At 43.6% G+C, this 16,202-nt stretch overlaps 1 protein-coding gene and 1 pseudogene across 3 annotated transcripts in view; both read left to right on the top strand.

The window, feature by feature from the left end:
- The first annotated feature begins 10,805 nt into the window (after positions 1–10,805).
- The window catches only part of Cnot6l (CCR4-NOT transcription complex subunit 6 like), a 78,167-nt gene continuing 72,770 nt past the window's right edge, over positions 10,806–16,202 (top strand). The window contains exon 1 of one of the 3 annotated variants that reach the window (XM_090343375.1): positions 10,806–11,014. Coding sequence is in view for 1 of the 3 variants with exons in the window: in XM_090343372.1 (XP_090199498.1) it covers positions 11,267–11,271 (5 nt within the window). In the remaining 2 variants the exon portion in view is untranslated. Of the gene's footprint in view, positions 11,015–11,168; positions 11,272–11,648; positions 11,664–16,202 lie in introns of those variants that run through there. The other 2 variants (XM_090343372.1, XM_090343374.1) reach the window with 2 other exon arrangements.
- Positions 15,887–16,066, top strand: LOC150055568 (U2 spliceosomal RNA; annotated as a pseudogene).

The raw sequence follows: 16,202 nt of genomic DNA on the forward strand, positions 1-16,202 counted from the left end.
AGGGAAAGCAGTTTTGTGTAATTGTTCTTTTAAATCACATCACAAGCCAGAATTCTAACTTGTCAGTTCAGCTTGACTAAAAGAAGAAACTGAAAAGGTTAACCAAAGAACACAAATTCAAATGTGTGATAATCATGACTCATTTTAGAACCAAAGAGTGAAAAAGAGGCTCTATGTTCATATCAAAAGATTGCTACATTTCATAAAGCTGTGAAGAAATAAAGGCTTGGTTGGCTTGTTTACTTAAAATAGTTAAATTGGTAAGTTGTAGAAAAAAAAACAGCCACCATAGATATAGGAACATATTATTATATAAGAAAAATAAGCAGGAAGATGTTTAAATATGTGAAAAAGTAAGAATATTTTTCTATTCTAGCTATTGGGGAATGGGGCACCAATATAGAAAACTTAAAGAAGTAGAATGTAATTCTGAGAACATATATAATAAACCTGTTATAGAAAAGAGCATAAGTCTTTAATGATGATCTTAAGGTCAGCAGTAGAAGTTCAATGAGTTAGTTTTGTATAGGTTGGTATTAGTTTAAAATCAACAAAAACTTTCTTTTTATTTTCTAATTAATATACTATCCAACAACACATATAACACTGTAATCTTCCAAATCTTTTTATTTTTTACTACTTTTATTAGCGTACATTAACAGGAAAAGGGGGTTTGTTATAATAATCCCTTAGATATATACGATGTATCATCATCATCATCATCATCATCATCATCATCATCATTATTGCCATGTTAAGTCTACATTACCCACATGGGTAAAAACACCCATATGTGGCTTCTTCCACCTCCAACCCCCACACATGGGGAGTGCAATACTGGAGCTTGAACTCTGGCCTCCCAGACTCACTTGCCTGGTTTGCTCCAAACCTGGATCCTCAGATCTTAGCCTCCTGAGTAACTAGGATTACAGGTGTAAATTGTCAGTTCCAGGCTTGTAATTAATACCTTTTTATCTGTTTGTTTGTTTTAAAGTATTGCTTTTACTTCTCTATTGTGTATACTGGAATTTTAATTTCAAAGTGCACAATAATATAAAAACAAAGATCCAAAGGTCAAACAATTACATTCTTTGGTAAGTTTGGAATGTCAAAGGAAGTTCTCATCCTCCCAACAACACAGTTCACATGACAGTGTAAGTCCTGATGTGATACCACATAATCTTCTGGTGGTTTCAAGTTCTCAATCATGCTTGCCCTGAAAACAAGCACAAGAAACAGAGAGGAACACCATCTTTTCTTAATGCTTTTTGCAAGAGAGGACATTGATGCTTGGGGGCTTTGTTAAGGCAGTTATGTGGGTTAGCCCAAGCATTAGCATATAATCATATAATCTCCTTCTAGCCACCGAAAGGTGAAAACATTAACTTAGTGGTAAATATTACACTGTTGAAGGAAGGAAGGGAAAAGGAGAAAAAGAAGGTAGGTTGATCCAGGGAACTGACTAGGGCATACTATCTAAAAACAAGACACTAAACCTGATACAAAAATGTCATGGCAAAAAGAGAACCAAGAAACTTTTTTTTTGTCATACTAAGAATTAACCTAGGGTCTTGGGCATGCTAAGCAAGTTCTCTGAACTGTCCCATCCCAGCCAGACAGATTTTTGTTACTGCAAAAAGAGAATCGTAAGATTTATGGTAATACTTAGCATTTGTGCTACTTGTTATTTCTCAGAATATCTTCCTTTCCTTATGTTTGTCTTCAAGTTATTTAAAACATAATATTATGTTGTTTTGTTACTTCATTTTTGATAGATTAAAAAGCTGAGACATGAAAATCCTTGTAAATTGTTAAAGTTAGCAAAACTAAACTTTTTTTTTCTTCCTTTTCTGCTGGACCTGGGGCTTGAACTCAGGGTCTGGTTTCTGTCCCCGAGTTTCTTTCACTCATGTGTAGAGCTCTACCCTTGAGCCACACACCATATCTGGCTTTTTCTTTGGAGATAAAAGTATCATTGATGTTTCTGCCCAGGCTGGCTTAGAACTTGAGCCTCAGATCTGGTATCCTGAGTAGCTAGGATTACAGCCACCAATTCCTACTTACTTTTTTTGTGCCAGTCCTGGGGCTTGAACTCAGGTCTGGGTTCTGTCCCTGAACTTCTTTTGCTCAAGGTTAGTGCTCTGCCACATGAGCTCCAGCTATCTTTGGTAGCTTATTAGAGATGAGAGTCTCAAGAACTTTCCTCTCTGGTCTGGCTTTGAACCACGATCCTCAGACCTTAACTTCTTGAGAAGCTAAGATCCAGGCATGAGCCATTGGCACCCCACAAAACTATACTTTTAATGTTCAAATTAGAAGTGAGAAAATGCTCTCCTGTCTCCTAGCCAATTGCAAAGTGATATATGTATTTCTGCTGCTTTTTGGATTATGGTTGTTTGCTGATAGTTTATGAAGAGATTTAAAAAATTAAATGTGTGCTTTAAGTATTTTCTATATGCATGCTAGGCAAGCACTCTACTACTAGGCCACACTCCAGGGCTCTCTAATGGCATCTTATGGGGGGAAAAAAAGCATAGAACTAGTCCTAGAAAATATCTTTTAAGATTTTACAAATTGCCAAGGGCCAGTGGCTTATACCTATGATCCTAACTACTCAGGAGGCTGAGTTCTGAGAACTGAAGTTCAAAGCCAGGCTGGGCAGAAAAGTCTGTAAGACTCTTATCTCTAACCACTCAAAAGGTGGAAGTGGAGCTGTGACTCAAGTGGTAGAAGACTAGCCTTGAACACAAAAGTTCAGGTTTAGTGCCCAGGCCCTGGGTTCAAGACCCAGGATTGGCAAGAGAGAGAGGAAGAAAGGTGGGGAAAAAGGGGAGGAGAGGGGAGAGGGGAGGTGGGGAGAGGAAAGGGAGAACTTGTAACATTAAGTATAGCTCAGCACAAAGCTATATATTATATTCATTAACTTAAGAAACATTGAATGCTTAGTTTTGTCAGGCTTAGTAGTTATTATTTCTTTGTGTTTGTGTGTGTGTGGGGGGGGGTCATGGAGCTTAAACTTGGCTTGGGTGCTGTCCCTGAGCTCTTCAGCCCAAGGCTATCACCCAACCCTTGAGACAAGTCCCACTTCCCATTTTCTAGAGGTTAATAAGAGTCCTTTTGTGCTGGGCTGGCTTTGAACCTTGATTCTTAGATCTCAGCCTTCTGAGTTGCTAGGATTACAGGTGTGAGCCACCGCTCCCTGCTTTATTGTCTTTTTTTTTAAAATGCTACTCCTGCAAGCAGCTATTTTCTGTTTCATGTAAGGTAAGCTATTTTTATAGGATTTGAATTTGTGTTCAAATGGGTCTTCTTTCAAAACCCATTGGGTTCCTACTACACACCAAGTTTACACACCACAATCCCTTCAAGGTAGCTCTTGACATATTTGGACCATGTGCTTTTTCTAGGTGGGAATGGAAGATTTAGAGTCAGAAACTCAAAGCAATAGGAAGAAAGGAAGAGAGTGGGAGAGTTGGTATGTGAAGGGAATCAGTTTGGATAGAGCCTCGGGTAGGTGAAGGAAAAATATGCCAGTTTGGAAATGCTTGAATCCTGGTTATAAAGATACTTGAATAAACATACAATAAGTAGAGAAACTTTGCTTTTCACTAGAGGCTTAGAAACAGAGGTATGAACATACACTACAGTAAGCTAGTGGTTCACATTTGTAATACTAGCTACTAAGGAGACTGAGATATGAAGATTATGGTTGACTGTCAGCCAGGGCAGACAATCTAAGAGACTTTTGTATAAAAAAAACCAGAAGTGAAGTTGTGGCTCAAGTAGTAGAGCACCAACCTTGAGTGGAAAAATCTAAGCAACAGCAAGAGGCTCCAAGTTCAAGCCCTATCACTGCCACTAACACCCCCTTCCCCCCAATTAAAATGAAAAACGAACCCACCATCCTAAACATACAAAGGTATCTGAAAGGTCACTCATTTTTTTCCTTTTTAAATTAGCAACATAAAGGAATCCTATTTAACTACACAGGATTTAAATATAGACATTCTTTGGAATATGAAAATTTCCAGAGAGGACAGACATAAAGAGATGAAATGGAAAAAGAAAAGGGAGTAGGTTGTTTTGTTTCTAAGTCTGACCTTGATAGTTTTGTTGAAAGTGTTTGCTTTTTGATAAACATGTTTGCTTTGATAGAGTTAGAACTTTTGGCTATAGACTCCATACAATACTTTTACTCTTACTTCTTTGGACCCACCAGGTTGAAGTGCTAAATTCATCTAGTCTGAACTTGTACTGAGGCTACAGGTTTGTTTGCTTTATTCTATTTTATTGTGGGGTGATGTGTAGAGAGGTTACAGTTCATCAGGTAGTGGGTACATTGCTTCTTGAACCTTTCTACCCCTCCATTAGTTTACTTATGGCGGCAGTGTTTTTAACTGAAATACTGTTTCCCAACTACCTATGGCATTTCATTAAGTTTGTGGGCCATGAAATCCAAACAAGGCATTCTAGTAAATTACTTAGCAGTGAGGGTAATTTTGCCCTCTCAGGACAATGTCTTAGCTAAAATTCTAACTTCATACTCTTCCTGTTAATATCTTGGTACCTTCAAACAGAATAGGAAGGACTCATCTTTATGGACGACTTAGAAAAAGTTCTTCCTCCAGTTACCTGCAGTCCCTCAGAGTATACAGCCTCTACTGCCTTGTCAGTAAAGAAACTCTGTAATTGTATAAGATAGCTTATTTAAAACCTTACTAATAGACCAATAAAACAAAATTTATTCAATTTTTGGAATTCATTAATAATGTTCCTAAAAATGCTGAACATTTTTTTTTTTGCTAGTCCTGGAGCTTGTACTCAGGGCCTGAGCACTGTCCTTGGGCTTTCTTAAGGCTAGCATTCTGCCATTCGAGCCACAGCACCATTTCTGCCTTTTTCTATGTCTATATGGTACTGAGGAACTGAACCCAGGTGCTCATGCATGCTAGGCAAGCACTCTACCACTAGACCAAACTCCGGCCCCACTGAACATCTTTTGAGTAAGTTATAATACATAATTTGAGAAAAGGGCAAAAGGATCAAAGGCTCTTACTGGCCTAGGTATCCCTGCTACCAAAAAAACCCTGGGGGAGACAGGAAGGTTTAGTCAGATCAAATATGAAAAATGAATTGCTAATTTGGAATATCCATTGGTAGTCTCTAAAAATATCAAGTACTTTTTTTAAAATTAAGGAAGAACCAATTCCACAATAATACAAATAAACAGAAATGTTTCAGAACTTATTTTCCCCACATGTTGCTGCTATTAAATCAACTTGGTCAGAAGGCCTTACTAAAAGCAAACACTTTCTCAACTGGATAAAACTTCCTTAAAAAGAGATTCTTCTTATTTTTTTCCCTCCCATCCTTCTTCCTCCTTCCCTTCCTCTCCCCACTCTCTGTCTCTGTCTCTATTGTAGGGGTTCTAATCCAGGGCTTTGTGTATAATAGGCAAGTATTCTTATTGGTACATTGTTAGCTTAATTCATTTTTTAGCTAAAATAAATGATATTATTTAGCTTAGTGCTATTTGACCACTAATGGAATTGTACATTCTTATGAAATATGATTTTATTATGTATTTCTGCATTTGTATATGTTTTGTAATACATCCATCACTTTTAACATTGTCAGTGGGGAGATGACAAGTAAAACTACATGACATACCTCCTCATTTGAGTCTATTACTGAATGTCTATTACTGAAAAGAAAAAAGACAACAAGTATTGGTAAGGATATGGAGAAAGGAGACTTTTATACATTGTTCTTGGAATGTAAAGTAATATGGCCATTTATGAAGATTCTCAAAAGAAATTAAAAGTAGATTTATATGATTTAGCAATTCTATAACTATAGGATCTACCACTGGGTATATATCTAAAAGAAATGAAATGCACATATTTAGGAAAGACTCTTGAGCTGTGAGTGTGGCCTAGTTGTAGAATGCTTGCATGGCATGCACAAAGCCCTGGGTTTGATTACTTAGTACTATGTACACAGAAAAAAGCCAAAGTGGTGCTATGGCTCAAGTGGTACAGAGCTAGGCTTGAGAAAGCTCAAGGACTTCCCAGGCCCTGAGTTCAAACCCCAGAACTGGAAAAAAATATACCCCCCAAAACCCAAAACCCAAAACAAAGCAAAAAACAAAAACAAAAACCAAGAAAGATTCTTGCTCTCCTGTTTATTGTAGCACCATTCATAACAATCAATCTAAATATTTTCTAGTGCTCTAATTTATAATTTAAAATAAATTGTAACCTCTGACAAATTTGAAGGATCCACAGAAAGACCAAAAGCAGGTTCCTATTCTGTTGCAAAATATTGTTATGAAAGTAGTTTTAAAAATGACCAGGAGGGGGGCGGGGAATTTGGCCTAGTGGTTAAAGTGCTTGCCTAGCATGCATGAAGACCCGGGTTTGATTCCTGGGTACCACATACATAGAAAAAAGCCGGAAGTGGTGCTGAGGCTCAAGTGGTAGAGCTCTAGCCTTGAGAAAGTCCAAGGACAGTGTTCAGGCCCTGAGCTCAAGCCCAGGACTGGCAAAAAAAAAAAAAAGATGAAAAAAAAAAATGACCAGGAGGGACAAAGAGTGTGGCCTAGTGGTAGAATTCTCACCTAGCCTGCAGGAAGCCCTGGGTTTGAGTCCTCTGTATCACATACACACAAAAAGCTGGAAGTGGTGCTGTGGCTCAAGTGGCAGAACACTAGCCTTGAGCAAAAAGTGTTCAAGGACAGTGACCAGGTCCCGGCAAAAAAAAAAAAAAAAAAAAGCCAGGAAACTGGGTGTGGTGGTACATAGCTCTAATTTCAGCACTTGGAAGTTAGGAGGATAAAATATTTCTGGCCAGCCTGAACTATATAGTGAGACCATCTGACAAACAAAACCTTCAAACCTAAAACCAAATGAAAACTAAAGACTAGCACCGGGGATACAGCCCAGTGGAAGAGTACAAGTTGTATGAAGCATGGAGTTCAATTCTTTTTCCCACAAAAGACTGGGTTATTTTGTTGTGCTTTGGAAAGTCTTTGGAATTGGAATTGTAGAAGGAAAATTGGTCTTTTAAAATCATCACTGATGATTTTGCATCAATTCAGTGACGTTTCTGAAAATGATTATTTTCTGAAATCAATCTGATTGCAACTGATTGCAAGTAAGAAAAGCAACCATCTTTTTTTTTTCTTTTTGCCAGTTCTGGGGCTTGAACTCAGGGCCTGATCCCTGTCCTTGGACTTTCTCAAGGCTAGAGCTTTGCCACTTGAGCCACGGCACGACTTCCAGCAGTTTTTTTTTTCTATGTATGTAGTATCAAGGAATCGAACCTGGGCCTTTGTGCATGCTAGGCAAGCACTCTACCTCTAGGTCACACTTCTGGCCCCAACAGTCTATTTTTTTTCCTGCATGAAGCAATTATATTAGTTAATACACAAATATCGTAGGTCTGGAGATGCAGCTCTGTAGGAGGAGTGATTGTTTACCATTATTGAGGTCTTACATTTAAGCCACAGTGTGGACCAAAAGTAGTAAGAAAAACATTGCTTTCAAATGAGGCAATCCATTTGATTATCTGTAGAAAACACAACCATCTCTGGTTAGAGATTGCTTAAATTTAACCTAAATTCAATTGATCTTCTAAGTAACAGCATAGATTGTTTGAAATTCTACAAGTGACAATCATCCTTTCCTTCAGTGAATTGTGGTATATTTACTGTTAGCAAAAATGATCTTGCATTTTATACATAAATCTAAGCTTCAGGGCCAGCAAACTCCATCATTCATTAGAACTTCTTTATCATCTACACCCTTTCCTTTCCCCCCCGAAAATATCAGATTTAAAAAAAAAATGCTAGAGTTATCAGTCTATCCTCCTAACATTATTGTGGTGATCGGGTGTCACTTTTCATACTATACATACTTGATTGTATATCTGTAGAACTAAATAGAGTCTGGAACATGATACAATCTCCATATTTATTTTTTGCCAGTCCTGGGGCTTGAACTCAGGGCCTGAGTACTCTCCGTGGGCTTTCTCAAGGCTAGAGCTCTACCACTTGAACCACAGAACCACTTCCAATTTTTTTCTATGTATATGGTACCAAGGAATCGAACCAGGATCTTTGTGCATGCTATTCAAGCACTATTCTTATTTTTTTATGGTCAAGAATGACAAATATTTATTTTCGTATATATGTATTTTATCATATTTGACAATGATGATGACAAAAAGTTACAGCCCCCCTTCCCACAATAAAAGTGTGTATGTCAAGCACTATTCTTACCACTAGGCCAAACTCACGACCCATCTCCATATATTTTTTTTTAAACTTTATTCATTTTATTTATTTATTTTTGGCCAGCCATGGTGCTTGAACTCAGGGCCTGGGCACTGTCAGTTTCTTCTTTTTTTTTTTTTTTTTTTTTTGCCAATCATGGACTTGAGCTCAAGGGCCTGAGCACTGTCCTTGGACTTTCTCAAGGTTAGAGCTCTACCACATGAGCCTCAGCACCATTTCTGGCTTTTTTCTATGTATGTGGTACCGAGGAATTGAACCCGGGTCTTCGTGCATGCTAGGCAAGCACTCTACCACTAGGCCAAACTCCCAGCCCCTCCATATATTTCTGTATGGTAAACTAGAAATCTAGCTACAGGTGTCTGAAGAAATAGGTCTGTGTCTTACATTTTTGAGGCATTTGTTTTCCTCTTTCTTTCAACATGTGGTAGAATTTCTGCTTTACTGAAGTGTTGGTGTCCAAGAGAAATGCTATGTTAAACAAGGTGCCACAGATGCAGGTTCACTGTTACTTGTTGCTTATAAAGCCTAAAGAAATTCATTATATAGCAGGAGGGACTCCAAATAGTTGGAAACAAATTAGATTTCTTCCAGAATTAAGGTCATTTTGACACCTTTTACAAAAGTGATATGAGGGCAGTGTTGCTAGGCAGGGAAATGGAAACTTAACCCTAGCTGGGGCTACTCAGGTAGTTCTCTTCTCTTCTCCCCCCCCCTCCCTTTCCCTTTCCCTCTCCCCCTCTCTCCCTCTCCCCCTCTCCCTCTCCCCATCCTCCCCACCTCTCTCTCTCTCTCTCTCTCTGCCTTCCACTTCCTGATTGCAACTGGAAAGTGTGTAGAATGCTGCAAAGGTAGACTCTTAATGCCATTCAGTTCTGGCTAAATGATGATTTGTACTTTTTCTGGTTTTTATTTTTTGCTCATCAATAAAGTCATTGCACATGTGATAGCAGGACTCAAGATGAGCTGCAATCAGCACATATTTTCTGTGCTAAAACACATAGAGGGAAGACATAGTTGACAGTGCTAATATGCTAATTTTCCCACTGGTAAATACACAAGCCCTGGTCATGCACTGAGAATAAATAAATAAGCCACAGTACGCGTTGAGGGAAGGGAGAACCATTCCCCCCCCCCCCGCCCCAAACACCTTCAATAACAGAATTCTGCCTCTAGAGCCTGGTTATTTGCGTTCTGGGCTGCAGGTGGTAAAAACTGGCTCATAAAAACAAAACTTCCCCACTTAGAATGACTACGGTCCCATTCTCACACTAAGCCAGTATTTCTAGTTCACGCCGAGATGTTTTCCTTCTGTAGCGGGCACAAAGAAACTGCCCAATGTAATTTTATCAAGAGAAGGGAAAATTAGAAAACAGGACGGGGGTTATCGCAGGTTCTTTCCTTCCCTATACAACTTAATAGCTTTTACCCATTCAAAATCCACGGAGGAGGTCTGGAAGCAATTCCTGCGGCCACTTCGCCTCACCTGGCGTCTCCTGAACCCCCCACACCTGTCCTGCGCTTCGCTGTCAATCAGACGGCCTGAGGGCAGGCAGTCCACAGTAGCCAGTCCCCGCGGGAACAGGCGCAAGGCGGTTCCACCGAGCCTTCCCCCCTCGGCTTTAAAAGACGTGGGCTTCTGACAACCTTACAGATCTTCGCTGTGCCGTTCGTGGAAGCAAACGTAAGGGAATGAGAGAGAACACATCCAGGGTGCATGGTGGTGCGCCTACAATCTTACCTCTCGGGGTGGGGGGGGCGCGTAGGCAGTGAGGGATCACGAGTTTGACGCCACCCCGGGCTATTATTGCAAGAACCCCGGGGAGGGGTGTGTATGGAAGACAGGCACTCGCCAGGGTAAAAGAGAAAATGAGTAAGAACGCTTGGCTCCAGCCCGCGCAGGCGCACTGAGACGCAGCGCGGGGCCCGAGGGGCGGAGCCAAAGCGCGGTGCTAAAGCTCCGCCCCTCCCGCCGCCCCGCCTCCTTCCCGTCACCCCACCCTCTTAGCCTGGGAGTGACTGACTCCCGCCAGCCTCTCCACGTCAATCAAGTCTTCTCCTTCTCGCACTCTGCACCTTGTTATTAATCTCAATACAGATACCGCCCGGACGCCTCTCCCCGGACCCTCTGGGGTGTGAACGTGTGTGAGCGAGAGCGAAGGCACCGAAAGCTGGCTTCTCTGCTCGGCTTCGGCCTCGGCAACCACCCGGCTTAGCAACAACTCCCGCAGCGGCGGCAGCCCCCGTGCCAGGAGGCCAAGGCCAAGGCCAGGCTCCCCGAGGCTCTCGGAGCAGTAGCCGAGGTTCCCGGCGGCTGCGGGGGCGCCGCTTCTTCCGGCGGAGGGTTTTGCGACCGCGGCCGCGAGGCCTCTTCTGCGCGCCCCGGGTCACCGTCTCCGAAGTCCAGCGGCGCGGCCCTCGTCCCCCCCCTCCCCGCCCCCCCTCCGTTCTCCTCCTCGCTCTCTCCAGCCGCCCTCCGCACCGCCGCCGCCGCCGCCGCCGCCTCTGTCGTTCTCCAGGCGGCCCGGCCCGGCCCTCCCGCCCCGCGTCCCCTCCGGCCGGTGCCTCTTTCCCCCCGGCGGGCTGCCTGCATGTCTTTGCTGCTCTCAGCCCCACCGCCACCGCCGCCGCCGCCACCTCCCCCGCCACCGCAGCCCCAGCAGCAGCCGCCCCGCCGCCGCCGCCGCCGTCGCCGCCCGGACCCTGGCGCGCTGAATGCAGGTGAGGCCCGGGGGACGCGGGCCCTGGGGCGCCGCGGGCCCGGCGCGTCCGCCCGCGAGCCCCGGCCCTGCGTGCCGCGCGGCTGGCTTCCCTTCGGGGCGGGCGGGCGTGGGTGTTTGTGTTTGCGTCTGCGGCCGCGGCTCCGGCGGGGGAGCGGGGGTGCGCGCGCGCGCGCGTGTGAGTGAGTGTGAGTGTGTTTCCCCTGCCGCGGGGAAATGGCTGCTGTTGCTCCTTGTGGGCCAGGGGAGGAGAATGAGGTAGAGTGTCTCTGCCGCCGGGTAGGAGCCGGTGTGGGGGACAGGGAGCGCGGTTTGGGTTTGTTTTTTTTCCCCCGTTTTTCTTTTTTGACGGGAGAATGAAGGGAGAGGAGCCGACGTGTGGGTGGGTGAGCGAGTTGGGACTTTGGCGGGCGGGAGGCGGCCCGAGCACCCACGGCGAGTGGGTGTGTGTCGGGGAAGGGCGGCGGGGCCGGCCCGCGGCTCTCCGGAGGGGGCGAGGGCTCCGGGGTGGTGTGCGCGCGCGCGCGCGCGTGTGTGTGTATGTGTGTGCTGGGAGAGGGGCCGCGGCTCCGGGGGTGGCTTGCGTGTGTCCGGGACCCCCGAGTGGCGCGCCCCTCCCCCTTTGTGGCCCGGGCTCCGGAGCTTCGCAGGTGAGAACGGCTCGCGGGGAGCCGGGCCGCCGAGGGGGGGAGTGAGTGCGGCATCTTCCCCCCCACCCCCTCGTCCGCTGGCCTTCGTCGGGCCACGAAAGCTGCGGGTCGGTGCCGCGCTGCGATTCCCCGGGGCCGCCGCTGTTCCGGGGGCTGGGGCCGCGGCGGCGGCAGGAAGCGCGCTCGGCCTGCTGCGCGGCCTAACCGCCTCGGCGCCCGCCGGCCCGCCCGCCGGCCTCCCCCGACGCTCCCGGGACGCCCAGCTCGCGCTGACCCGGGGCGCTGCCTCTGGCCTGGGCAGGTGAGGGTCGGGGGGCGGGACCCGTCGATCGCTGTCTCCCAGGCCGCCTCCGCGTCTTCAAAGCAGAGGCGATGGCTTGCTTATTTTGGCGTTCTGACAGCAAGCCGCCTTCTCCTGGCGTTGGGGACCCAGGGGAAAGTGAATCAGAGCAGTAAATTTCGGATTCGAGGTGCTCGGATCCCTTTCTTTCACCCTTCCCTGAGGGCTCCGTGTGGAGGGACTGAGTAAATATTTTCAGGTTTCGTTGCAAGTACTTTGTCGTGGCTGAGATGGCTCCCCCCTTCCTCAAGGCGCCCCCCCCCCATCTCTTCGGAGAGGAGGTGGAAGAAAGGAAACTGGCTTCTTGGGTCGGTGGTGTTTGTGGGATTGGAAGGGTTTTTTTTTTTTTTTTTTTTGCGTTGGAAATTGTTTTATTCGGCGGGAGGGCGCGCGCAGGGGGGAGCCTGGGGGAGGCGTGCACTCGCTGGCGCGCGGAGGAGGTTGGTGAGGAAGAGGAAGTTACTGGAGCTGTCATCTTCCTTAACTTGGCCAGCTTATTTAGCAGAGGCTGTTGGGGAGGATGGTGCTGGGGTTGTTTAGCTGAGCTGTTTGTACACGTGGAAGCACGTTACCGCACTTCGGGAGATGCTACCTTATTACTTCCTGTTATCTTAATTGTCAATCAAGGTGGGCACAGAACGCCAAACGTGTTTTCCTCCCAGTCTCCTTCCCTGGATGGAGCAGCCTAGGACCACATACTTGGTGTGCTCCTGGAAAGCCATTTTTTTTTTTGAGAGTAGTCTAAGCAAAAAGGGGCTATGAAGATGAATTTGCAGCTCATAAGCCTAGGAGGCATTTCAAATGCAAGTGGTAATTGCTGATGTACTTCATACTCTTCTTACCGTGTGTATTTAGTTATCACCTAACTAGAACCGTTCTACGAGGGAAGTCGTTGGGTACACAGGTTTGAGGCTTTTAGGCCATGGTCTGTGTAATGCAGATCATGTCTGAACCTGGTTTTAACACTAACATAGCGTGTGGTGTTCCCTGTGAAGTGGGGGTAATAGGAGTGAAAAGCTGTTTTCTATTACTACTACTTGCATAACAAGTTAACACATGTAGTTTAGTGGAAATAGGACTTGTTTTACACATCTCAGTTGAAACCCTGGCTATGCCATTTTCTTAGATATTTGGCTTTAGACAAAGTATCTAGGTTTTTTTTTTTTAAAATCTATTTTCTTATCTGTAATAGATGATGGCTTTTCAGGAAGGCCATGAGGATAGGAAGAGAAACATGATTGGCTCATAGGAAAGGCTTAATTTTAGCTCTGTCTCCCGTGATCCTGACTATATGAAAAAGCATAAGTGCAAATAGATAATTAATGTTGTGTAAGTGTGAGTTAAGAATCAGGATACTAGCGGTAGGGACATAGCTAAGTGGTACAGTACTTGCCTAATAGTGCAATGCTGGGAGTTTGGTCTCAAAGCACTGGGAGTGGGAGGATGTTTTCAAGCTCTTTATTTTTCACATCTTTTAATGTATATTAGATATCCTTCTAGAAATGAAATTAATATGGTTTTGTATATTTATAGAGAAGTTGCCATATTTTGAAATAACCTATCTGGATTTTGTTATAGAAATACGAATATTTGCTTGGTGGCCTTGGAATTTTTCTTTTGGAGCTCTACATGTGTTCCATTATACTCAAATACTAAAACTGAAGAACCATAGTATATCTATGTATTTGCTAAGAGTCTACACAACACTACTTAATTTTTTTTTTTTTGGCCCATCATGGGGCTTGAACTCAGGGCTTAAGCACTGTCTTTGGGCTTTTCTCAAAGCTAGAGCTCTACCACTTGAGCAACAGCACCAACTTCCAGCCTTTTCTATATATGTGGTACCAAGGAATTGAACTCAGGTCTTCATGCATGCTAGGCAAGCACTCTACCACTAGGCCAAACTCCTGGCCCAATACTACATATTTTTTTTTAGTTCAAGTTGCCAGATCTTTTAAAGCAAAACTTTTTGTAGTGTTGAGTGGAAACAATTGTCAACCTCCAGTAATTTTAATCTTAGTTGTTTGTGTGGTGTAGTAAATGTCTATTAAATTTAAAATTTTAAGTAGCCTAATGGGTAAAAATTGTCTTTTACCTTATATTCTATTTGACTATGGAAAGGTTATTTAAAGGGTGTCCTTCTCGCCTCCCCCCCCCCTTTTTGGGTTAAGGTATGACAGTTTTTTGGGTGAAGGTATGACAAAGAATGTGGTAGGAATTTCATTGGCTTAAGTTTATATCTGTTTACAAATGCCATTTTTACCAATTGGGCCCTGAGTTCAAGCCCCAGGACTGACCACAAAAAAAGGGGGATAAGGGTTGAGGTCTGAAGATGACCACTCCAAGCCAGTCTGAGCAAGTAAGTCCATAGCCAGAAGTAGAGCTCAGGAACAGTGCATAGGTCCTAAGTTCAAGCCCCAGAACTGGCAAAAAAAAAAAATTTACATAGACACATACATATACACCCACCCTATTAAGGGAAGATTTCTTTATACTTATCCATATGGCAGATGATTCTATTCTCTTTAAATATTACATGAACACTAAAAGTCCAAAAGCTACTATTCACAGAAATTGTATATACAAAGTACTCAAATTTCAATTTCAGAAAAATCTAATGAGCTTAATTTATTGCTAAGTAACAATGCTATAAGGCCTAATCCCTCTTGATCTAATCACTTTTTTCAAAATTGTATTAGCTTGCAACCAAGCCTTTTAACATAAGTATTAGGGAACATTTCAGATTATATACAACAGTAACCTTGAATTGGTATACAAATTTGAATTACTAGCTGAATGTGAGGGTGTACACCTATGTTCTCAGCATTGAGGTTGAGGCAAAAGGATTTTGAGTACGAGGCCAGAGCAGGGTATGTGGTGAATTGAAGTTTAGCATGTATTCCATGCTATGACCCTGTCTTAAAAAAAGTATATATCTGACTGGTATTTCTTTACTAGCTATAAACTCTTGTATGTAGAGCTGTGTTTGCATGGCTCACATGTGTACTTATAACTACTCAATGCTGAGAGTGGAAGGATGAAAGTCTGTGCAGAAAAGCTTTTGAGACCCTGTCTTGAAAATAACCAGCAAAAATCAGGGCCTGTGTGCTCAAGTGGTACAGCACCAGCTGAACAAGTTCCAACGTTTAAACCTCAGTATGTCAAACAAAAATGAAAAATTACTATCAAAAAGGAAAGAAGGAAAGTTTTGTGTGGTCGTGTGTGTATTGCTGAGGTCCAAACTTAGGTCTTTGAAGAAATGAATTATATGTTAGACTAATGAATTAGTGACTAATGAATTAGTGTTATCTCTATTGGCATGATTTCTATTGTTGCCTGAATTCAGGTTTGGCTTACTACATGACTAATTTGAATCTTGATGGCTGGCTTCTCTTGCTGTCTTTCTCTCACTAATTTTTTGTTTGGTCCCAGTCTGGGGGCTTGAGCTGAGGGCCTCAAGTTCTCCTTGACTGGGTTTTTTGTAGTCAGCAAGCAATAGGGCTCTGCCACCTCTATTTCTGGCTTTTTGCTGGGTTGTCTATGTAGTCTGATTTTGAATTTATCAGATCTCACCCTTTTTAGTAGCTAGGATTACAAGTGTGATTCATAGGTACTAGGTTCCTTTTTCTTTTTTTTTTTTTGGCTAGTTGTGGGGTTTGAACTCAGGGCTTGGGCACTGTATCTGAGCTCTTCAGCTCAAGGCTACCACCCTACTCCTTGAGCCATAGCACCACTTCTGGCCTTCTTGGAGTGTGTGGTGCCCAAGGAATTGATTCCAGGACTTCATGCATGTTAGGCAAGCACTCTACCACTAGGCCACACTCTTGGCCCCTCAAACCCATTTTTTAAACCTGTATTAAAATTTCAATCAGACTTTTTTTTTTTTTGCTCTTGTTTTTGGTTAAGATCCAGTGTAGTATCTATTCTAATCAGTTTAACGTTTAGTAATTCTCTATCCAAGGATAATATATTACATAGAATTTTGGAGCAATCCGTCCACTCAGGTATGAGTAGACTCCATCTACTTGGGTATTGCAATACCTCCAAGAGTCACTTAATCTAAGTTTCGTGTGTTTTACTTCTTTGTACTTAGCTTCCTTATCTGTAAAATGGCGGCTAATGCATAGATCATAATTTTAGTGAAGATGAACATGCATGCCACTCAGTACATGGTCTGAACACATGTTGACCATTCCGTG

This window comes from Megascapheus bottae, chromosome 13 (genome assembly GCF_031878675.1).
Source record: "Megascapheus bottae isolate mThoBot1 chromosome 13, mThoBot2.hap1, whole genome shotgun sequence".
Lineage (NCBI taxonomy): Eukaryota > Metazoa > Chordata > Mammalia > Rodentia > Geomyidae > Megascapheus > Megascapheus bottae.